Source organism: Antechinus flavipes, chromosome 1 (assembly GCF_016432865.1).
Source record: "Antechinus flavipes isolate AdamAnt ecotype Samford, QLD, Australia chromosome 1, AdamAnt_v2, whole genome shotgun sequence".
Lineage (NCBI taxonomy): Eukaryota > Metazoa > Chordata > Mammalia > Dasyuromorphia > Dasyuridae > Antechinus > Antechinus flavipes.
In genome coordinates, this window is record NC_067398.1 from 8,949,762 (window position 1) to 8,973,239 (window position 23,478).

Here is a 23,478-nt window from a genome sequence, read left to right on the forward strand (position 1 = left end):
AGCCTAGAGTATCCTGCTTTCTTCAGTTTCCTTTAGGACCCCACTTTCATTTTCGGTGCTGTCCCTGCCGGAGCTCAGGTTCTCTAGCTTCTGCTTCTATATCTCTTAAAGGGCCAGGCAGCACTAACCAGGTTCTCTCCTTTTAGGGCTCCAGGAGCTACATTTTGCCAACATATCGGCCTTTTATACCTACACCATCCTGCTTGTGAAGAGTACCATCTATTTTACCATTGTCCTCTTCTTCCTGTACCAAAAGAAAGTGGTGAAAATGGTTGGGAGCCAAAGGTCAAAGTAGGCGTGCTGAGATGCCCTTAAGTTCCCTGGAGGGGATGGTTTGTCTGCATGTTCCATTTGTCTTCTGAAGGAGGGGGGCAGTGGTCATAGCACTGTTTTTTCTTACTTATCTTTTGCTTAGCCACGCGTCTTTCTTGTAACTTGGAAAATGTAAGCTGGTTTCTTTTAATTTGTTGGACAAACGGGAAACTTTAGATTGTAAGAAGTAGGTACTTTTGGTGCTTTGCTCTAGATATTGACGGCACCTCCCTGCTGAAGACTCTTCCCAATAAAAATCGCCAAAGCTCCTTCCTTTCTGTGTCAGCTTTTAGTGACCTGCCCAAATGAGTTCTGAGCTTACTGCGGAGGGAGCTGGGACAAGAGATTAATTTCTCTATTTTCTCTAAACTGAGGGGAGTGGAGGGACTCCTGCACCTCTTCTAAAGCAGGAACGCATGGTTCTAACCTTGTCGGACCTCAGTTCCTCATCTACAGCGTGAGAGTATTAGACAAGGCAGCTTCCAAGTCCTTCTGTCAATTGATTATATCATGATCCTAGATTAACCTTCGGAGCCTTGAGTTTCTTATTCGCCCAGTGGGGAAGGGATTTAGATAAGCAGATCTCCATCAGCTCTTCCAGCTCTGAAGTGATGAGCCCGCCATACTTGTATTATTTAGTGCCATGAAGTTGCAAGATGGATGAATCACTCAATAGTACGTGAAAATCTTTTTCTTATTAATGTGAGACAGAGACATTGAGGCAGAGAGATCCTTGGATAAAACCCAGAAACTTAGTTGTGAGGCTGGTGCTCCCCATCTTCTGGTGCCTTGGAAACAGTACTCAAAGCTAGTCGGTCATTCCACATTCCCAAGACCCCCTTATTTCTAGGGGGAAAACATCCAAGCAACAGACATTGTTCTCAAGGCATAAGAAAGTCACAGGGAGGAAGGGAGGTTCCAGCAGAATTGTACAAAAAGTTAAAAACAGAGTTGACTAAGTCAACATAAAATCTTAGCATCTCCAGCAGTGGAACCGAGACCTGAAATTGCTTTCCCTTTAATTCTCAATAGGGCATAGAAGGATGGGGAGAATTTTCTACAGTCCACTTAACGCAGTGCCTTCCCATCATCTGCACAGATTTGGGGGAAGTTGAGTCACATTCACATTGAGGTGGGACCACAAAGTGTCGGGTATGAGCACTGTCCGGTGACTGGGCAGAGAAAGTCTTGGGATCACAGATTTGGAGCTGAAAGGAGCCTCAGGGTTCTCAGGTGAATGCTCCCTTCCCCTTGCTTTACAGATGAGGAGAGACGGCCGTGATTTGGCCCAGATCACATAGCTGCTAAGAGGCAGATGTCCCGGGCTGGTCAGTGACTAGCTCTGTGCTCAGTCAGGATCATATAGCTATATATGCTCTAGAGTAGGTAAGTCCCTACTGGCACCTAGTCCCTCCTCATTATACAAGTTAAATGACTTCCCCTCCTCCCGTGTAGGGGTAGGGTCAAGGATTTAAGCCTTAGGTAGACAGTTGGCTTGGCAGATAAAGTAATACAGGATTATTATCCTAATGAAGCATAAAAGAGGCAAATAGCCTTAATGGTGGAAGGGGAGGCTTGTGGTAACTTACTGCAGAAACCTCAGACATCTTGGGTCGAGGCTATAAATAAATTGAGAATACCATCGCTCTCAGGTCCCTCTGTCTGCTACTGGCTCATTTCCTTGTTAATTCTCTCTCTGGGGTCAAAGACCATCTAGAAGAAACAACGTTTTCAGAAAAGGTTTTTAAAAAATTCTCGTCCACACTATATTGAGTCCTGATGCTTAATTAAAGCGTGCGCGCGCGCACGTGTATGTGTCTATGTGTGTGTGAGACAGACACACAGACACACACACACACACACACACACACACACACACGTTCACAGTTTCCTTCCCCATCATCCATCATGAGACTCCTGCCATCGCACAACTCACCTGCCGGCACAATAACGTTCCTGCTGGTCTCGTAGCCACCGACAGGCTTTTAGGAACAAACAAGCCCGGCCTGAAATTTGTAGGTTTGCGAGGCTGGATCCACCGGCCCTGAACACAATGGCTTACAGATTGTGGGGGTTCAATAGATAGGTGAGCGATCATAGAGAACCTGTCCATCACATACTCATCAGGATAAAAGGAAGAAGGGAAAAGGGAAAGGGGGAAGAAAGCAAACTTTGGAGAAAATGATCACCATTCAGAGGAGGGAATGAGCCTCCTATGAAAACCCTACAAAAGTCCCTGTTTGTTCTGAAAGGGGCAGGAGGAGGAGAAAAGAATCATTTTCTTTTAGATTTTAGAGCTGTAGCTCATGTTCTGAAGATCTTTTCGCCCATTTCTCATTTGCTTATCAGTAACATGTCCCCTTTGATTAACTTCCCTGTATCACAGTAAATGAAGAGTGAAATGAATTTTTTAAATTCAACAAACAGTTATAAACGGCCTACTAAGTGCCAAGCACTGTGCTCAGCACACAGATGAACATCAGTTTGTTGGGCTTGACATAAAAGCTGGAGGCAGGGAAAGGCGAGTCAGCGGTGGCTCCCACCCCTTCCTGCCCCAGGTTCTTATTGGGGTTTGATGCAGGCTTCCGCAGGGGCAGGGGCCGCAGCAGCGGATGTGTGCGACTCGGGCTCCTCGGCTTCGGGTTTTGCAGTGTGGTGGGCTGGTGGTTAATGCTCGCATCAAACGGGCCTCTTCCAGGGGGGGACGTGTGTGGGAGGAGGGGCTGGGGGAAGGAGGTGACCGAGTAAGGACGGGCAGTTAAACCCCAGCTACGTCTGCACATTTTCACAGGCCTCGGCTAGCGGCGGATAAACAGCAGCCAGGCCCCAGTGGGCTGAGCGGGGGGGCCGAGCGGGGGGGCCAAGGCCGGTCTCCCCGGGTTTTGCATTTCACCTCTGATGGGGCTGAGAATAGGAATCAGTGTTCTCAAGAGAACTCGATAAGATTAACAGACACCCTCCAGGAGGCCTTCTGCCTTAATACCCTCTGAGGAGCCTTCTGACCCCAAACACCCTCCAAGAGGCCTTCTCCCCCAAACACCCTCCGAGGAGCCTTCTGACCCCAAACACCCTCCAGGAGGCCTTCTGCCCCCTAATACCCTCTAAGGAGCCTTCTGACCCCAAACACCCTCCGAGGAGCCTTCCCCCCCAAACACCCTCCGAGAAGCCTTCTGACCCCAAACACCCTCCAAGAGGCCTTCTGACCCCAAACACCCTCCAAGAGGCCTTCTGCCCCCAAACACCCTCCAGGAGGCCTTCTGACCCCAAACACCCTCCAAGAGGCCTTCTGACCCCAAACACCCTCCAGGAGGCCTTCTGACCCCAAACACCCTCCAGGAGGCCTTCTGCCCCCAAACACCCTCCAGGAGGCCTTCTGACCCCAAACACCCTCCGAGGAGCCTTCTGACCCCAAACACCCTCCAAGAGGCCTTCTGACCCCAAACACCCTCCGAGGAGCCTTCCCCCCCAAACACCCTCCGAGGAGCCTTCTGACCCCAAACACCCTCCAAGAGGCTTTCTGACCCCAAACACCCTCCAGGAGGCCTTCTGCCTCCTAATACCCTCTGAGGAGCCTTCTGACCCCAAACACCCTCCAAGAGGCCTTCTGACCCCAAACACCCTCCGAGGAGCCTTCTGACCCCTAATACCCTCTGAGGAGCCTTCTGACCCCAAACACCCTCCAGGAGGCCTTCCATCCCAAACACCCTCCAGGAGGCCTTCCATCCCAAACACCCTCCAAGAGGCCTTCTGACCCCAAACACCCTCCAGGAGGCCTTCTGACCCCAAACACCCTCCAGGAGGCCTTCTGACCCCAAACACCCTCCAGGAGGCCTTCTGCCCCCAAACACCCTCCGAGGAGCCTTCTGCCCCCAAACACCCTCCGAGGAGCCTTCTGACCCCAAACACCCTCCGAGGAGGTTCCGCCCCTCGCATGTAGCACTGACCTAACACGTGCTTTCTGCCTCCTAAGGCCCCTAGCAGCCCACGTGCCCAGGCTCTGTTAATGAGGATTAAGCCCACCTCGGGCTCACACCTGCACTTCCCCGCTGCATCAGCCAGGGAGCCCCTTGGACACCGATCCCAGGGTTCCTGTTTCCCGCCCCTACTGCAAATGTGGACCTTAATTCACTTCCACCACCACTCAGCACATGTTATTGACCTTGGGAGGTCTGGGTTCAAGTGGCCCCTGGGACACATGGGCCGGGTGACTGGGCAAAGCCCTTCCCTTGGGGTGTTCTGGGCCACTCCTGAAGGATGAGGCGCAGGGAGGCGCTGGTCGGTGCCGCAGGGGGAGCTCCCTCCCTGCCAGGGCCGGTCTCCCCACCCCTGCCCCGGTGCAGTCACCGCACCGAGCCCTTCTCCCCAGGCGGGCAAGGCCGGCCCAGGGCACTGGGAGGACGCAAAGATAAAACTCCTCCGGCCAAAGAGCTCGTGTCCTAGAGGGGGCAGAAAACCCTCAGGGAACGCCGGGTAAGGGAGGGAGCTGAGGGCATTCCGAGCCCCCTGCTTGGAGGAAGGGAGAGACCAAGAGGAGAACGGGCGGGGAGTCCATGTCAGCAGGGGACGACGCGCAGTTGGCTGCCCAAGCCCCCCCCCCCCCTGGGGCCGGCCCACCTCAGCCATGCCCTCCTCCGGCTCCCCGAGCTCCTCTCCCCCTCTAACCACGGCACTGACAGCCCCACCTTGCTACTTTTGTCACGGGGGGCTGCCATCTTCCCAAGTGGGCCACGGTTTTCAGCTGCTGCAGGCCAGGGGCTGGTCTTTCCCCTCCTACCTCCCCCCAAACCTATATATATTTATACACGCACACACACAATTACTCGTCCTTCCGCAGAACCCCCCACAGCCATACGGACACACACAGGCTGAGTCTACACGAGGTGGACAGCTGACCCCTGCGCCCAGAGAGGACGTGGCCGGCACCGGGGTCTTGAGAGCATCGGGGCCTAACGGGCGCTGGCTTAGCGGCCCTGACCAGCGGGGGCAACGGACCCGAATTCCCTCCGGGCTCCTGAGGAGCCGCCCAAGGCTTGTACATAACCGGGGGGTGGGTCTGACACTCCGGCCTCAGTAACATAAATAGAAGCTGCAGGAAGGACCGGCCCCTGTGGGAGGGAAATGGGACAGATGAGAGAGGGAGGAGACCGAAGGGGCCCCAACATGGAAGAGCCGGAGGCGGGGTCGGGGTCACTCTCTCGGGAGGGTCCCGACAGGCCCACGGCCAAGGGCAGAGGCAGAGCAGGAGCTGGTTGGGAATCCGGGGCCCGGCCCGTGGGGCTCTGAACAAGCACTGCCCTTCTCAGACTACGCGCCCCGGTACCGACTGGGCCCCGGCCCGTCCCCAGCCCTCCCCGCTCGGAAAGGAGCCCAGACGGGAAGGCGGAGGATGCGCCGCCGGGCTCACGGACCCGCCAAAGTAAAAGGTCGGAGCCCAAGGCTGGTATGTCGCCTTTTATTACCGTTTTTAAACTGTACAAAGAGCTCATATGCATGAATTATAAAACACACAAGGACATGTTATTTTTTAAAAAGAAATATAAAATAAATCTATGAGACAAATAAAACAATCCCATTTTGTGAGTCAGAAAAAAAAATCCACGTACATTTTGCGTTACAGAAGAAAAGTTAGGTCGCTAAACTACGGTGTCTATTGATTAGGAACAGGGCGCGAGCCTTTCCCAGAACTACCTACACATCAGGAGCTCGGTTTCAGTAGCAGACACGGGGCCCCCGCTCCGGACAGCCTCTCCCGGCCCCAGGAGGGCGAATGGACACGTGGGGGCGGGACAGTCTTCTGAGAGGTATCACAATAAATAAATCCTTGATTAGCAGGGGGGCGCGGCTCCCCCGGGACAGCCCCGACTCGTCCACCTGAAGAGCCGGCCGCTGGACGCCTTCACACTGCGGACAGAGGGACACAGGGAAGTCACGGGGGGAGACACTGGGGGACACAACAAGCAGAAGCTTCCAAGTTAATTAATCCTGCATTTTTTTTTATTTTTGAGTTCCAAATTCTATCCTTCCCTTCCTTGAGATGGTAAGGATCCAACAGAGGTAATACAGAGGCAATCACCCCATACTCTGGCCCTAAAACTTACCCCGCAAAATGGGACGGGAAGAGCGAGGGCCTGGGAGGGCGGCCATCTCCCCTCACGCCCCCAGCCGCCAATGACTCAGATTTTGTAAAGCAGACTTTGCTTCCCGAGCCTGATCAGGCAACGTGGGTAACTTCTCTGGGCTTCTATGGGATGGGAAAGGGCCCGGCCCCCAACGGAGCCTTCAATTCAAAATCATGGCGCCCGCAAATGCCCAAGGCGGAGACACTTCAGGCGGGAGCAGCCCCACCGGACAGAGGGACAGCCTGAGGCGAGGGGAAGCGCTTCACTGCTGGGGAACCTTGCACAGATTCAAATGCACATCAGGCTTCAGTCAGCCCAGGCCGCCTCCCCCCGACTCCCTGCCTTGCCTCCAAAAGCCTGGACAGGACGGAGATTTCCTACTCTGCCAAATAAGGCCTAGTGTCGGGAGGTCTTGTGACGGCCAGAACCTGAGACAGGCACTGATGGAGCTGAGGAGACAGTGGTTAGATCCCGTTTAGCAGCGATTTAATCCACAACAGGTAAGGGTTTCCTAGAGAAATAAAGACTGGTGGTCCCTCAGCGTGGACCGTGTAGGGAGGAGCCTCAGCCAGGTCTCATTCGGAGAGAGCAGAGGGCGGAGAAGGAGGCGGGAGCTCAGGCTCTCGGAACCAAGGGGAGAGACGGGAAAGGGATAATAAAGGAGGTGGCCTCTAACCCCTGGCTGCACTCACGGTGATTCCTGAACCGAAAGGAAGGCTGCTCCCAGAGACCTCCAGGAAACCGAACAGAGACACTACAACAGCTCACAAAGACGTCTGCAAGTGCGGCCCCCCCAGGGTTACCAGGACCTGAGAGCTCCCCGGGGGATTCAGCACCTACAGCCCCCTCGGGGGGATCAGTACCTACAGCCCCCCCGGGGGGATCAGCACCTACAGCCCCCCCGGGGGGATCAGCACCTACAGCCCCCCGGGGGGATCAGCACCTACAGCCCCCCGGGGGGATCAGCACCTACAGCCCCCCAGGGGGATCAGCACCTACAGCCCCCCAGGGGGATCAGCACCTACAGCCCCCCGGGGGGATCAGCACCTACAGCCCCCCAGGGGGATCAGCACCTACAGCCCCCCCGGGGGGATCAGCACCTACAGCCCCCCCGGGGGGATCAGCACCTACAGCCCCCCCGGGGGGATCAGCACCTACAGCCCCCCAGGGGGATCAGCACCTACAGCCCCCCCAGGGGGATCAGCACCTACAGCCCCCCGGGGGTCAGGATCTCCACCCTCACTATCTCCCCGGCACATCCCCAGACAAACATCAGGATGCTTCCCTCCCTGGGAATGATGGCGACTTGCTGGGGGGGCCACCTCTGGGAAGGGCTCTAGGTTGGACACCCCGCCGCCGGGCTCCCCTCTGCCGGGCTCCCCTCTGGTTACTTACTTTCATCAGCATAATTCTCACAGCTACAGGACCGGCTTCTCACTGTCCTGCTTTTCTTCCGATTCTTCATCAGAACCTATGGGAGAGAAGGAAACACGCATTTAAGCTGCGCCCACTGTGTGCCCGACGCTGCGCTGTGCAGGCGCCGCACGTGACTTCTCTGGGCTGTCACAACATCCCTCTGAGGAAGGGGCTGAGCTTATTCCCACTTTACAGATGCAAAAACTGAGGGTCTGGAAGTTGAGGTGACCGCGTGGCTTCCCGAGAGCCGCCCCAACGGCCTTGCTCTGTCTCTGAGGGGGTCCCCAGCATGGAGCCCCCGGGACCCCACAGACACTTTCACTACATTGAACAACAAAGCTTTTAGTAAAGCATCTCCTGCGACTCTTATGGGGGAAAAGGAAGGGAGAGCCGTGGGTCACATGGCTCAGAACGTGCTCCGAGCCCGGAACCAGAGGAGCCCTGGATGGTGGCGGGCGCTCGGCCCGTCCGCAGGCCCTGGGTCCGGCTCGGGCCTCGGGCGTCATCCTTTTTATGAACCTGGGTCAAGGCTGGCCGGATGGAGCGAGGCTGAAAGGGAGGGGGGCACCAGGGGAGGCCCGCTCCAGCCCGGGGTCGTCCGCCCCCCAGAATCTCCCAGTGATCCTCCTGGGCCCCCGCTGCCTCACGGGGCCGCCCCCCCCCCCAGAATCTCCCAGTGATCCTCCTGGGCTCCCGCTGCCTCGCGGGGGCCGCCCCTCCCCCCAGAATCTCCCAGTGATCCTCCTCGGTTCCCACTGCCTCGTGCCCCCCCCCAGCAATCGGGCATTAGGCCTGAGAAGGGCCTGCTCCCCGTCACTGCCTGGCACCCAAGGGCAGCCCACGAAGGAGGCCCCTCACACGGGCAGCCTCGGGGTCCCGCCGGGGAAGCCACAGGCCCAGGCCCAGCCCGGGGGGCGGGGGGCACACGAGCCGTGGCCGGGCTGTCGGGTGGCTGGAGAACACAGGAGCCGGGCAGGGACACACTGACGGTGAAGGAGGGTCAGGGCAGGGGAAGGACAGGCCTTGGCCACCGCGGATGCAGCAGGGGACGCCTGCTGCTGGAGAGGATGAAGGGAGCTGGGCCGGGGGTGATGGGGAGGGGGCCCGCGGCACAGGGCCGGGCTAGCCCCCACCTTCGTGCTCCTTCCTTTTACTCTTTGTGAGAGGGAGGGATGGCGGGGAGGGTCAATGAGGTGAAAACAAGAGATGGAATAGAAATTAAATGTTTATTAGAGACGTATCAGGGGAATATCCAATAAAAACAGAAATCCCGGCTTCTAACAGAGCGGGACCCCTGGGGAGCTCTGCTCGGGCCCAGCCTTTCTCATGAGCTCCCCCCGCCACTCTCCCTTACAATGTGCCACCTTCCCCCTGCCGAGAGGCACGGGCACATGTCACCAGTGACTTGCCACCAGCTCCCCAGACCCCGTGACAGGCCACCCTCTCCCCAGGGGATCACTGCCTTGTGGCCCCCCCAACTCCCCAGAGGGTCACCATCCTGTGGCCCCCCCACCCCCCAGGGGATCACTGCCCTGCGGCCCCCCCCACTCCCCAGGGGGTTACCGCCCTGCGGCCCCACCCCCACCCCCCAGGGGATCACCGCCCTGCGGGCCCCTCATTCCCCAGGGGGTCACCGCCCTGCAACCCCCCACTCCCCAGGGGGTCACCGCCCTGCGGCCCCACCCCCACCCCCCAGGGGATCACCCTGCAGCCCCCCCACTCCCCAGGGGATCACTGCCCTGCGGCCCCCCCCACTCCCCAGGGGGTCACCGCCCTGCGGCCCCACCCCCACCCCCCAGGGGATCACTGCCCTGCAACCCCCCACCCCCAGGGGGACACCGCCCTGCGGCCCCCGAGAATCCCACTTTCTGGCGAGGGCGGCCGGGCCGGCTGAGACCGGGCCGAGCTCCGTCCCACACGCCCCCGCCTCAGTTTGTGCCCCAGCTCCGAGCTGTGTCTTTGATGTACAATGAGCAGTTTCCCTCCCCTGCAGCGCGCAGGGAGCAGGAAGCCCCCCTCTCAGCTGCACGGTCCCCAATCATGCACCATCTGCTGTGGTTTAACTGCTTCCTGCTCTGGACGCCCATTTTTAAAGTTGCGCGGCCGGCCCCGGGTTCTGAGCCCCAAACTCACTGCGGGCCGGGGCGGTCCTCGGGCCCTGGACAATCGCCCGAGCCTTTCGGCCGCTCCCTCCCCGGAACGTGGTGGGGGCTTTCCCAGCGTCCGGGGGTCTCCACTGAAGGAGTACGACGGCACTCCCCCCCCACGTGGCCGCCCCCCCCCCACGTGGCCCAGCTCCAAGGCTGCCACAGCGGCGCTCACTCAGGGGGGCTACACCGAGAGCCCCAGAGAGCCCAGGCCCGGCCGTGGCAGAGCGCATCAGAGGCTGGAGGAGGCCACGAATGCCCGGCACCGGAGGCACCCAGGCCACGCCCATGCGGGCTCACAGGGCACCCCCTCTGTCCCAGAGGATGGCAGCGGCGCCCCCGGGCTCCCAAGAGAGAACGCGGCACAATTTCTAAAACCCGGGGGCCGAAGGATCAAACCCCTCCCCATCACCCCTCACACGGTGACCGTGAGCAGTTACTAAGGGCTCCGACCCCGCCTCGGACACTCCCAGCTGAGTGACTCCCGACCCCGCCTCGGACACTCCCAGCTGAGTGACCCCCGTCCCCGCCTCGGACACTCCCAGCTGAGTGACCCCCGTCCCGGCCCCCGGCTCTGCCTCCACTCAGGGCTCAGGGTCAGGGACCCCATTAGCTGAGGATGCTCCCTCCACACCCCAAGGGGGCATCAGAAAAGAAAGCCTTTAGAATAAATACAGTCGTTTTTAACCATCACCTCCCGGGCCTGGGTCTTTTCACTATGACTGTCTCGAACCAGCCCCGTGGGGGCAGGGGAGGGCACTTATACAGGCCCAGAATAAAAGCGCAAACCCCGGAGGGAAGCGTCCCCGGGCTCAGCCTCCCGAGCATCCCAGACCGGTCCCAGAAGGCCCCCCTGGGGCTGGGCAGAGACCACCACCCTCTTCCTTTGGATCCTCGAGAACGTTTACATTCCAACGTGTTTCCTGGACAAGGCGCAGATCCACGGGCCTGGCTGCCCCCTCCCTCCTCCTTCCCCGCGGCCTCTGTACCACGGGGGCTCCACCGGGCGGCACCAGGAGCAGAGCCTGGCCAGCCGAGGGACCCCCCATCCCTCCTTCTGCAGTCAGCCTGGAACTGTGGGATTCGGCCCAGCCAGAGCATCCAGACCCTCTTCCCCTCCTCCTTCGGGGGCCGCCCTGGGCAGCGATCGGCGGGCAGAAGTACCAAGCTCCTCTCTAGGAACAGACAAGGGGGCTTTCAAACACGGGAGGCGCGCCAAAGCAACGGCCCAGCGCCCACTTTACCTGCTTCAGACTCAGGCGGGGAATAAAACTGCCCATCCGAGAGACCCCCGGGCGGCTGGATGAGGGCCGCCCTCTCCGAAGCGTCCTGGACCAGCAGAAGTCCTGGAAGAGAAGGGGTTGGGAGGCGTTAGTCTGCACGGAGGGACCGAGGGCTAGCGCTCCCCCAAAAGTGCTCCCAGTGCAGAAAAGGGGGTGACTCTGGAAGGCTCTTGAACCCCCGACTGTGGCGAGGCCTTTCTGCCCACCCTCCCCCCAACACAGGACCCAGCCGGGCCCATGGGGCGAAAGCGGGCACGGGAGTTCCGTCGGACTTTTCCCTCTCTCAGTCCCCGAGAACATCCAGCTTCCTCCAACAAACAAGTGGCAGCGACAGCCGAGGAAAGACCTGCAGCATCTCCTGAAGGAGGAGGCACTTGAACCTGGCAGCCTGGTACCTGGGAAGAACCCAGGCAATAACGTGGAGCCAGGGAGGGAGGGGACTGCCGCGCCTTCCTGTCTTTCCTTACATTGTAATTCCCTTCTTTTGTTTTAAAAGTCCCTGAAAATAGAATCTTCTCTCTAGCTTTCAGCTGGCTGCGAGGACACGCAGAGGAAGGGCCTCCGGTGACCGGCGTGCCCTCCTTTGGAGGGCCAGAGCATGTGCTGCCCTTTTCTGTCCTAGTGTCGGGCGCGTGGGCCCGTCTAGGCCCAGGACTGGCACCGGGATGCGCAGGCCCGGGCACTTACAAGCACTTAGCAAGGGCTGAACCACCAAAGGGGCCAAACGCCATCTCACAGCTGGAAACGGCCCGGGACTGGCTCGTCTTTGACTGGATGGAAGTGAACAGGGGCAGCAAGTCCCAGGTTTACATCGATGCCCTCAGAACGAAGAGTCCAAGGTTGGACCTTTGGTTCTGTGAGCTGCAGGGACAGCCGTGGGCCAGCTGTGACGTGACTCATGGTGCCGTCACCCTCCGGCCTCAGGTCCAAGGGGTCCCACGGCCTTGGGGCGCTCCCCGAGGGGCTGAAAGGCCTTGTTTCCAGCTCCCCTCCCTCCAGATCCTGCCGTCGGGGCACGGCCACCGGGAGCCCAGATGCAGGAGCCGGGCCACCTGCCCCCAGGGGCTGCCTGGGCACGGCTGGAGTACGGCCCGGGAGCCAAACACGCCGGGCTCAGGTTCTGGGCCCAGAGCCTGGCACGGGACGCTGGCACAGTTTCTCTTAGAATGGTTGTGGCTCGTGTGCCTTACAAAGTGTAAGGGGCTCTTCTACTTGGGAGCAGTTATCAGACTGGCATCCCGTGTGCCAGGGAGCAGGAAGCGTCTCCTCAGAACCTTCTCGTTCCTCCAGAGCTGCATCTTAGCCCCATCCCCCAAATGGATTTTGCTTTATTGGCTGACTCATTATCAATCAGCCAGGATTGATTAAGCATCTACAATAGGGCAGGCACTGTGCTGGGGAAAAACGTAACCGTCCCTGCCCTCGAGGAGCTTGGTACCTGCCCAGGGGCAGAACATCCGCAGGCAGGAAAAGAGAAATGAGGCAACGTAAATGTGGGGGCGTCTCAGAGGCTGTGGGGGGCCCAGAAAGTCTTGGGGGAGAAGGAATTCCTAAGTGACCCGAAGGAAGGCGGGTTTTGAGAGGGGGGGTGAGAAGGGAGGACGTGTGTCCCGGGGGCGGCCTGGGCAGATAAGCAAATTCAGCGCGCTGGCCCGGTCCGCGGACATGTGCGCTCGTGGTCAGAGGAAGCCTGGCTTCCTGGCTGCGCTCGGGGGTCCTGGGCCTGACCTGCTGCTCTTCCAAAAGCAAACTCCACCCGACTCAAGCCCCCACCCGCAGTAAACAGCAGCAGGAGCCTCCTGCCGACCGAGTCTCCCACTGGTGCCTCCATAACCGCGGGCCCTTCCCGGCTGCAATCCCAGCGGGCTCCCCCTAACCAAGGCCTCGGGCCCACCCGGCATTCTCCCCAACCCAAGCAGACTGCAACCTCCTGCTCCCCTAAACCCCCTCCGTGTCCCCTGCGCCTGCCCCCTCCTCGGGCTGCCGCCCCTCGCTCTGCTCCTCATGAGGCGCTCGCGGCTCCCGGAACCCGGGCTTCTGTCCACGCCCGCCTGCCGGGGCCTCCTTCCCTTTGAGACCTCCTTCCCCGTCTCTCAGGCCTTCGCCACGCTCTGTCTCCGTGCCCGGCCCTTCCCGAGAACGAGCCCGACTCAGGCTTTCCTGCGTGGTCCTTCTCCTGACGTGGTCCCGAGCACTCCGCTGCCCCTTCCAGCCCCCCCCCCCCTCGGCCGTCGCTGGGGCTGCTGACGCCACTGGATGAAACGATGGCGGAAAGGCGACTGAACCCGCCAGATGGAGCCGGATCCACCAGAGGCGGCCGAAAGGAAGGGAACGGGCTCCGGAGACGGCAGGAGCGCGAGGTGCGCCACCGCGGCAGTGCCCGCCCACCGACGCCGAATCACCGGACAGAAAAGGACGGCCTCGGGCGGGACAGGGGGATCCGAGGTTGTTCTGGAAGCACAATCCGTCCTCCACCAAAACTCTGCCCAACTACAAAAGCAGCCAGATACACGGAACACAGAAGCCCCGAGAAACAAGTCGCCCTCGCCAAAAGCGGGGAAAGGAGGCAAAAACATAAAAAGGAAATAACCCCCGAAACGCCTTTTGTTAAAGTAGCCCAGGAGATAACGACGACGGCAGGACCGAAATGGGAGAACAGCTGAAACTCCGGGACGGCATCTGCTCCCACGGGGCTCCCCGGGAATCCACGTTTGAGAGGGGGACCAAACGGGAGAAAAGGGAAGAAGGGGTGATGGGCCCCAAGGGTACACAGTGAAGGGAAGATGTCTGCCATGGCCTCCCAGGAATGAAAGGGCCCCCAGGAGGGAGGAGAGCTTCAATGGGGGAGCACTGTCGACTGTGGCCAATCTGGGCAGAGATGCTGCGGGCCGGGGGACAGGCACCCAGAAGGGGAGAGAAGGGGGCACCAGGGTGGCCTCCAGCCTCGGGAGAGGAGGCATCAGAGGCCTGGGGACAGCGCACGTTAAAACGGGGGAGCACTCGGCCCCCGAGAGATTTCACGGCACTGAAGGCAGGCGGCAGGCACCAGCCGACAATCAAGGCGGAAAGTATGTCTGCCCTCCTTGTCCCCTCCCGAAACTGCTACCTCCAAGAGGGAGGGACCGCGGAACACGGGAAGGAGCAGGATCGGCAGGGACGGAACAAAGGGACCGTTTAGGAGAGGGAGCTCGGATTCCTCGGGGAGCACAGAGGCGCCAGAGGAGGGGCAAGTCCAGAGGGACAGACGGAAAGGGAGGAAACTAAAAAGAACAAGAACGAGGAACTTTTTAGAAAAAGGAGCAGAGAACTCTCAGAAACAACAGACCAGACAAGCACAAAGGGGGTTCCACAAATGCTTCACGAGCGCCTGAGTTTCTGGCCTGAAGACGCTGCTCGGGACAGTTCTTGTGTGTGTGTGTGTGTGTGTGTGTGTGTATATATATATACATATATATATGATTTAATTATAAATCTATCAGTTAAATTAAAACTAATATAATCATTTTCTTCTATTACTTATTGTTTGCTCTTTAACTTATTTTTGTATTCTTCAATATCTGATTAAACTGGCATCTTATTAATATTTATTTATATCATAAATATAAATAAATGTATAAATATATTTATTGTTATATTAAATGTAAAAATAATGTTTATATAATAATTAATATTGTGACTGCATCATGTAAGTATTACAGCTTATCTCTACGATGCATCTGCTCTCATCGCTATTGTGTGACAAAGCCGGCCCATGTTTTATGGACCTCAGCGCCTCCTTTGGCACCCGGCAGAGAGTTCTGCTCTTGGAAGGTACAGAAGGAACAAATGACTGCGGGCGGGTTCTTGAGTTTGGCCCTCTGAATGCTGGGGGCCTCCCCCACCCCAAACCGGCCCCGTCGCTGGGAAAGGGGCGCTTACTGTTGTCTTCCTCTGCTTCTTGAGGCAATACTTTGAAATCCAGGAACCAGGTTTCGATCCAAGCAAGGATGAACGAAATGATGGGCAGCACGTATCCAAAAGCCCCCTGAGAGAAGAGCTGAAAAAGGAAGGGGGAGCGGGGTAAACCTTGGGCCATTGGCGGGTGGAGGAGTCACGGGGAGGAGGGGGGGAGCACTTACCTTGGAGAGGATGACTTTGACTAATAAAAAGGCACTCGTCACAGCTGTCGTCAACTGAAAGACAAGGATCAAGTTCAAGTCAGGGGCTTGAAACAATGAAATGCTGATAATCATCTTGTCTGTCACAAGGCCCAGTTCCCTAAGGCGGCTCCTGCAGTGCCCAGAGACAGGAGAGGGAGCCCAGGGCCAGGCCGGCTCCGGCACCAATGGGTGTGTTCTGGGAAGTTACACCTGGATGGGGGGGAGGGGAGTGGAGGGAGGGAGCAAACACAGCTGGGGAGTTGGAGCAGGGGACGAAGGTTGGCCGACAGAGCTGGCTTTGGGCAGGGCCCGGGACCATGCTGGGGGGGGGTGCTCCCATCAGACTGAAGACGGGCATCCCTTAGTCACACAACTGACCCTGTGGCAGCCATCCAGGCCAGGCCCTCAGGAGGCAGCTCCCTCCCCTCTGGATGGTGCCATCCACGCCAGGCCCGTGCCCCCTGGAGATGCCATCTCCCTTTCCTCCACCCCCTCTGGCCTTCCTGAACCTCCCATTTGCCCCCATTAGAATTAGAGGGACCAGTTTGCTGACTTGTGTTTGGAGCCTCAGCACCTGGCATACAGTTGGGGCTTAATAAATGCTCATCTCCGTTTCTCTAGAGCGTCAGGGCATTCTGCTGGATGGCACTGCCGGCCTCCTCACCCCATCCTCCTGTGAGGGGGGTAAAGCCGCTTCCCCGATCAGGACCAGGGAGCTGCCAGGGAGGCTGGCGGGGCGGATGGCAGAGGGGGCCGAGTGCCCAGCTTGGATTCCAGAAGGCCCAAGTTCAAATCCCACCTCTGATGCCAAAGAATCACGTGACCAGGGGCAAGTCCCTCTAAGCCTTAGGTCTCTCATCTGTAAAATGGGAGACTGAGAGCACGTGGCAACCGTACAGGGCTGTGGGGAGTCCAAAGGCTGAGCCGCTAGCGCCTGCTGACCGCAGAGGCGACGGGCTGGTCGGGTCACCAGCATTTATCAGACGCCCACTATGTGCCGGGCACTGTGCTCCGGGCTAGAGAAGACACAGAAAGGAGGGACCGGGGACACATCCGAGGGAAGGCTCCTTCCACAAGGTGGAGCCCGGCTGGGATGGAGGGAAGCTGGCAGCCAGGGGAGAGATGACAGGGTCGGACCGTCCCCGACACCCCAGCGCGAGCAGTTGGCCCCGGGACGAGATGATCTGATGAGACGGAGGGCGGTGCCGAGGAAGCCACAGACCGAGGCCGTGAGGGCCCAAGGGAGGCTCGCGGGCTCAGGGAAGGTGTTCCCTGGCCGTGGGACCCGGGACTCGGGGTCTGCCCGGTTCCAGCCCCGCCCCGCCCCAGCAGGGCCCAGACGCCCCGGGACGCCGCAGGCAGAGCCCGGAGAAGCCCCCGCAGACGGAGCATCATCCTGGCCGGGCCAGCACGGGCAGGTGTCCCAGGGACGTCCGTGAGCGGATCTAGGAGCCCGACAGCGGCTAACTCCCCAAAGGCGGCACCGGGGGAAGGGCCCAGCTTCAGGAGGCACAGAAACGTTACAAAAATAAGCGGGAGAGAAGAGAAAAATGGGAAACCGCCTCCTCAGAAACATTTAAAGCGCATTTACTGCGGGCCAGGCGCCTGCTTTCCAACTGTGAAGCATGAAGGTGCAGAAAGGGCCTTCTCTTTTCACAGATGAGGAAACCGAGGGCCAGAGTGACTGCCTGCCCAAAGTCCGAGCCTATTGGTTTTCACGGGCACGAATTTAAGATTCCCCCTTTGCTTTTCCGCCCCAGGAGGAGGCCGCAAATCCAGGCCTCGGGGCCTCCTCCTCTCATTTTCTCTCACCTGCCCCGTGCTTAGATTTTGGGTCATTAGAAGCAATTCTAACCACGGGGTCTTCAGCGCTTCGCTAACAGGACGGCCTCGCGGCCACAGAGACCCCCGCCCGGGCCCGCGGATCCTGCGGCACAAGGTGGGGGCTGCGACTCCTGTCACTAAGTCCTTCCGAGCAGGAGCCTGGAGTGTCCTCGGCCACGGGCCAAGGAAGCCCCTCGAGGACCAACCCAGCCCCGAGTGTGCCGGAGGGCCCGGCACTGGGCAGCACCGCCACATACTGGGCAGACTGGGCCTCCGACGTCCCAGATAACGAGGGGCCCTCGCCCAGCTGGGCTCGCTCCTCACCGGGGAGGAAGGGGCAGCACGAGGTGGGGGGAGGGAGAGGGAGGTCGGGGGAGGGGGAGCGGAAGGTGGGGGAGGGGGAGCGGAAGCAGGGGGAGGGGAGCAAGCCAGGGGGAGGAGCGAAGTGGGGGGAGGGGCGGCGGAGGCGGGGGGAGGGGCGGCGGGCACACTCACCGCTACGGCCCACCAGTGGCGCAGCCTGCACACGGCATATGCGAGGATCAACACTTTAAACCGAAAAACGGCCAGGAGCTGTTTCACAAAGAGAAGAAAAACAAGGTCCTTGTTTTAAGGGTCCAGGACAGGCCGGGGACTCGTCCGGGGCCAAGAGCGAGGACAGGGCTCCTAACGCTGGGGCCACAAGGCACCGAGAGCGAGGCAGGGAGGGGTCGGGCCCCCGGCAGGAAGGGTCAGGGGTGAGCCCCAGGGCAGTGCCGGCCTGGCCCGCGGGAAGGGGCAGAGGAGACCGAGGGACTGGATCGGCGCCAGACGGGACCTGCCGGGCAAAGGGTCCAGGAGGGGGACGGCAGGAAGCAAGCGGCCCCAGGGCCGCCAGAGCCTTACAGGGACGCCATCTCTGTGTCTGTCTCCTGGGACACGGAGGAGAGCATCCTCTGGACCCCGTGTGAGGGCGGGCCGGCCCAGACCAGGGCCCTGACCGCGTGCTGGCCTGAGAGATAACCTCCCCTCTTCTGGCTCGAGGGAGCCGCCCACGGGGCCCGTCACTGTCCTGGTGCCTCTGGCTTGGTGGGGAATGACTTTGGCTGTTTTCAGTATTCACGGATGATTGGGGGCAGCTAGAGGGTCCAGTGGGTGGAGCGGCTGGGCTCAAGCCGGGAAGATCCCTCTTCCCGAGCGTGACTCTGGCCTCAGACACTCGCGGGCGGGGGGGACTGTCTGCCTCAGTTTACCCCTCTGTGAAACGAACTGCAGGAGGAGACGGCAGATCCCCCACGGCCGTGTCTTTGCCAAGAAAACCCAAATGGCGTCAGGGAGGGTGGGACTGAGCCGGGACCCCAGGGGTCCCGGAGACCGGGATGGCTGAACCACAAGGGAGATTATACATCGATGACTCCCCCATTAACACGGAAGGGAAGAAAAGCACCTTCAGCTTCTACATTTCTCCGGGGGGTAGGGGGGGCACAGAGGGGGATCCACATGGAAAATGGTTCAAATTTCTATTTCCGCAGCCTCACAAACAGCTGAAAAGGAGCTTGGGCAGCAGCACCTGAGCCGAGTTTCCCCTTTTACAGATAAATAAACCGAGGCCTACAGAAGGGACTGAGTCTGTACAAATAACAATGGATGTGCTGAACATATTCTGCAGGGAGCCGAGGAGAACGGTCCATTTTTTCCTAACCCCGTGAGCAGTGTCTGTATTTGTGCGTTCCCACGTGGTAGTTTGGGGGGCTTGTTTTTCTGTAAATCCGCTTTGCACAGCAGAGGCTGAGCCTCCTGGGCTCCTGGGACCGCTCCTCTGCTAGCTGGACGGGGCTTTGTTTCCTGCCGGGCCCATCGGGCGCCGCTGCAGGATTCCGGTTTCAGGCTCCTGGTCTGAAGAAAACTCGGGTTTAAGATCAGTGGTCAGCAGAGCCCTCGGAAATAGCCTGAGAGGAGGCAGAAGAGTCTTTAAAAGGCTTTTTCTGGGGCCATTTTCTCCATCATCTCGGAGGCTGAAGCTTGGGGGGCGACGGTTCGCTTTGAGCCCCCTGACGTCGGCCTGTTTCCCCCCCCCATCTCCTCGGAAATCTCCATTTCACCTGAGCGGCCCGAGCTCCTCACAATCCGGGGGACGGACCCCCGGCGCCTTACAGAGGGTCTGGCCTCCTGGCAGCCTCTGGGAGCCCCCCGCTCCCCGCTAAACTCTGGGGTGCCCATTCTGCTCCCATTTGCCTCTCCTACCGAGCGGTCACCATCTCTTTACAAAGGTTTCCCTTCTCACTCCCCCCCTTTCTTTCTTTCTCTTGCTCGTTCACCTTTGCCGGGTGCGAGCTAAAGCGGTTCTTCCCGAGCTGCGGGGATTCTGTGATTCGGAGGGTGTCACATTTGTGCTCCCTCAAGACACGGGTTCAAATCTCAGCTCTGTAGGATGCGTGTCCCCAGGCAAGCCTCGGGCCCCCAGAGCCCGGCGTCCTCCTGCCAAACGTGGCCTCGGCCGGGAGGAGCCGAGGCTCCCGGGACCGCGCCCCCCACCGCCCCTGTCTCCTGGGCCTTGGGCTCTCCCCGGCCTGGTCCCCCCAACGCCCCCTGAGAGTCGGTGCTGGGACACTGGCTGTGAGCGAGGGCAGGTCAGGGAGGCCCGAACCCACGTCCAGCCCCGGGCTCTGGCCTGGTGTGACCCTGCACGTTTCCCTCCCGTGTCCCAACGTCCTCGCCGACCACAAGGGCCGCCGCGAGAATGAAACGGGACAATGTTGGCCTGGCAAACACTCGGCGCCACGTGAGAGGCTCATCCCCGGAAGGACAAACGGACTTGTAGGGAAATACGCTCAGGCCCCGTCCCTCCTCGGGCTTTCCAGCCGGGCTAAGGGAGGAGCGGAGACGGGGCAAGGAAGCTTCGCGCCCGAGGCGGAGGGCAAAGCCCAGAGGCCAGGCCAGGACTCTCTGCCGAAGGTAAAGGGCAGAAGGGCATGGGCAGGACCCCAGAGCGCGGGCCGGGGGCTGCAGCAGGCCGGGACGCGGCGGGTACTCACAAATATGTCAAAGTAAGAAGAGTAGTAGTCGTACTGCACCACCTCCTTCTCCAGCGTGGTCTCGATGCCCCCATTCACCTGGGCGGGAAACAAGGAGAGGGAAGGGCAGCGATGAACCAGAGCGGACACATGCCCCCTCACGGCCCCCCCGGAGCAACAACACGTAGAGCAGACTCTGGCTGGCCAGCCAGCGCTTCCCCCCCCCCCCAGCTCTGGGCCAGGGGCTTTTCCTGCTCCCGCTGCAGACCCGGGGAACCTGCTTTCTCTCCGGCTCCCGGGTTACAGGCCGCCGTCTCCCACTCACACAGGCAAGAAGACACAACATTTCCCGAACCACAAATTCCCGAGTCCCACCAGCCTGACCTCTGCCCCCTGCGGACGGGGGAGCAGCCGGCCAGCCAAGGAAGGGGGTGGGGATCCCGGGAAGCAGCCGTGGGGAAACCGGGGAGGGCTGGGCAGGGGGCTCTGCCCATGGCCCCGGCTGCCAGGAGCCTCAGGCTGGGCGATGCCTCATCCCCAAAGGCTGCGGCTGCGGCGGGTCCCGCCCACTGGGAGTCGGCACCAAACTCAGCAGGGACACGGGGCACCCCAGGACCCCCAGGTCCGTCAGCCACTGGGTTTGTGTCGGGCCAGAAACGGAAAAGGTCAGTGCTCCGGGGCCTCGTGGCATCGGCTCTACCCCCACCCACCAGTCAGAACAAGACAGGAGACCAGGCTCTAAAGGGAAAAAAGGATAACCAGGAGCTCGAGAGGGAGAACAGGGTGCTCAGGGAGGTTCTCTGACCCTCACGGATCGTAACCCAGAAGGTCCTCAGAGATCATCCAGGGGAACCCTTCCACTTCACAGATGCGGTGACTGAGGGCTAGAGGTACAAAGTGGCTGAGGCAGGGTTTGTTTTTTTTTATTTATTTTATTGTATTTTATTTTATTTCATTTTATTATTATTATTTTTTTGAGGCAGGGTTTGAGCCCAAGGCTTCCTCACTCCAAGCCAGAGCTCCACCTTCTCTTTCAGGAGAGGAAAAAACAAATAGAAAAAGGCCCTAAGAAGGCTCTCAGCTCCAGTCATCGAAATGGCAAACAGCAAGGAGTTTCCGTCACCCGAACCAAAAGCAAGTTATTCCTGACTTCCCAAGATGGGCCGAGATTGACTTTAAGCCCCTCCAATGTTCCGGGGGGAGAATGGGGGTCTCCATAGAACCACTGAGAGCTCTCGAAGGCGCCTCCGGCCCAAAGTCAGAGAAACTTCAAAGCTTTTCCTGGCCTTGAGAGTGTTTACTCATTCCCCGCCCATGGTCCGAGGCTTCAGTGTCAGGCCGAAGTGGAAAGAAAGGAGTACGTGCAGAAAACACGGCCCGGAAAAGGAGGAAGGAGGGATTCCGGGAAAGCTCCGGGAGGCCTTCTGTCCAAGTGTCGGCTCCTGCTTATTTTGTATTTATTTGTGTCTGTTATTTGTCTCTGCAAAGAGCTCGCTGATCCTCCTCGGCTGGCGCGCCCACTCAGGACAGACTTTCAGAGAAAAGTGCTGGGCACTCTGGGGAGAAGAGAAAGAAAAGAGCGGGCACTGCCACAGAGCTTGTGACAAGGAGGCTGGCAGCGACCCGACTTCTTCCTAGTGCTGGGGAAGAGGTTCCAAAGTGCCCGGAAAGGGGACCCAGAGGTCACGTCCCACAGGCTGAGGTTCCACAAGGGAAATCAGCCCAGCAGGCCGGGACGCCGAAGGGCATCGTTCCGATGGGAGTGCCCCGAAAGGCCCAACACGGACTCCTGAAGCCCAGCAAAGCGAGACTGTGAAAGTCACGCACAAGATGGAAGCGAGAGCGGCCAAGTGCCGAGCTCCTAGAGAACTACAGGGGGCATGGGAGGGGCAGGGACAGCGGGGCTCAGAGGGACGGGACCACCCGAGCCAGAAACTAAGACAAGCCGAGAGCCCGAAGTCTCATTTTGCTTCTCTTTTTTCAGGCCACAGAGAACAACCCTCACACTAGAAACAGACGGCCACAGATGTCACAGAGGGCACAGGCGCCCAAGAGAAGAGAGCCTATGATTAGCTGGTGAATTCAAGTCACCACCATCCCTGGCTACTGAAAGCTAGTGGATGGGCCCGGCACGTCACTGTCGGGAGGAGCAGGAAGACAGCAAACGGACAAAGCGCCTTGGGCCTGAAAAAAAGACAAGGGACCAGTTTTCAAAGGAAAGACAACAAATCTAAAACTACAGGTCAATGGTGAAGGGACGTGGAGCGCAGAAATGATTCTAGAACAAAATTTTAAGTCATGGTAAGTGAGCATCTAGAACAGGGGTCCTCAAACTACAGCCCGCAGGCCAGATGTGGCAGCTGAGGACGTTTATCCCCCTCCCCCAGGGCTATGAAGTTTCTTTATGTAAAGGCCCACAGTCTGAGGGACAGTGAACTGGCCCCTATTTAAAAAGTTTGAGGAGATCTAGAACATCTAGAACAGGAAGAGGTGCTCGCAGAGCCCGTAAAACTGCATTGAGACACAGCCCCAGCAGGACATCCCCGGGTCCCTATTTAGCTGATGTGGGCGATCAGGGATCCCACCAACACGTAGGAGGATCCAGATGGAGCAAAGTATCCGACGCCCCTTGTTGTTCCTTTGGACCAGAAAACAAGAGAAGTGATGATGTCCCTCAGCAGATTCAGGCTCCAAGACGAGTCATGGACGTTCCCATGTGCCCCTGGACGGAGGTCCCCGCAGGAGCAGCCCAGGGAGCCTCGCCTGGTTCCAACACTGTTTCCTGTTTGGTTTTTCCTAACTCAGGTTCGGGCACACATCTCAAAGGGGGAAGAGACAGCTAATAAACTAGCTGATGAGTCAGGATACCCCCGAATCCTGAGGGATTAGGATGCTGGGCTATATCTAAAATGATGAAATTTAGGGTTTAAACTGTAGGGTTTGAGAAATTGATTTCAATAGCATAAGAACCATGTTGAGGCAGCATCTTGACTGAAAAAGATCCTGGACATGCACACTGTGACATGGTAGACAGACCTATCCCATAACGGCCTGGCTGCTGTGGGATGGCGGTGGGAGCGAGGGGATGGAGGCCTGTCAGGCCTTCCCCCACTTTCCAGGTAATGGGGATGTCTTTTTCAAGAAGGGCCGGGAAGATCACTGGTCTGCTGGTTTCTGCGGTGTGGAAAGTCTCTACTGTGGATCTCCACCGTGGTCCTTCTCAGCTCTACAGTTCTGTGACTGTT

General features: G+C 59.0%; 2 protein-coding genes across 2 annotated transcripts in view; one reads left to right on the plus strand and one right to left on the minus strand.

The window, feature by feature from the left end:
* The window catches only part of LOC127543899 (uncharacterized), a 35,509-nt gene extending 34,924 nt beyond the window's left edge, over positions 1 to 585 (plus strand). The window contains exon 9 of the mRNA XM_051970239.1: positions 147 to 585. Coding sequence (XP_051826199.1) covers positions 147 to 295 — 149 coding nt within the window. The 3' untranslated portion in view covers positions 296 to 585. The remainder of the gene's footprint in view (positions 1 to 146) is intronic.
* Positions 586 to 5,750: 5,165 nt separating this feature from the next.
* STARD3NL (STARD3 N-terminal like) overlaps positions 5,751 to 23,478 on the minus strand; it is a 58,118-nt gene continuing 40,390 nt past the window's right edge. The window contains exons 3-9 of the mRNA XM_051978802.1: positions 20,255 to 20,332; positions 17,736 to 17,813; positions 15,396 to 15,449; positions 15,196 to 15,313; positions 11,239 to 11,340; positions 7,827 to 7,902; positions 5,751 to 6,213 (exon numbers count right to left, since the gene is read on the minus strand). Of these exons, the coding sequence (XP_051834762.1) occupies positions 7,850 to 7,902; positions 11,239 to 11,340; positions 15,196 to 15,313; positions 15,396 to 15,449; positions 17,736 to 17,813; positions 20,255 to 20,332 (483 nt within the window). The 3' untranslated portion in view covers positions 5,751 to 6,213; positions 7,827 to 7,849. The remainder of the gene's footprint in view (positions 6,214 to 7,826; positions 7,903 to 11,238; positions 11,341 to 15,195; positions 15,314 to 15,395; positions 15,450 to 17,735; positions 17,814 to 20,254; positions 20,333 to 23,478) is intronic.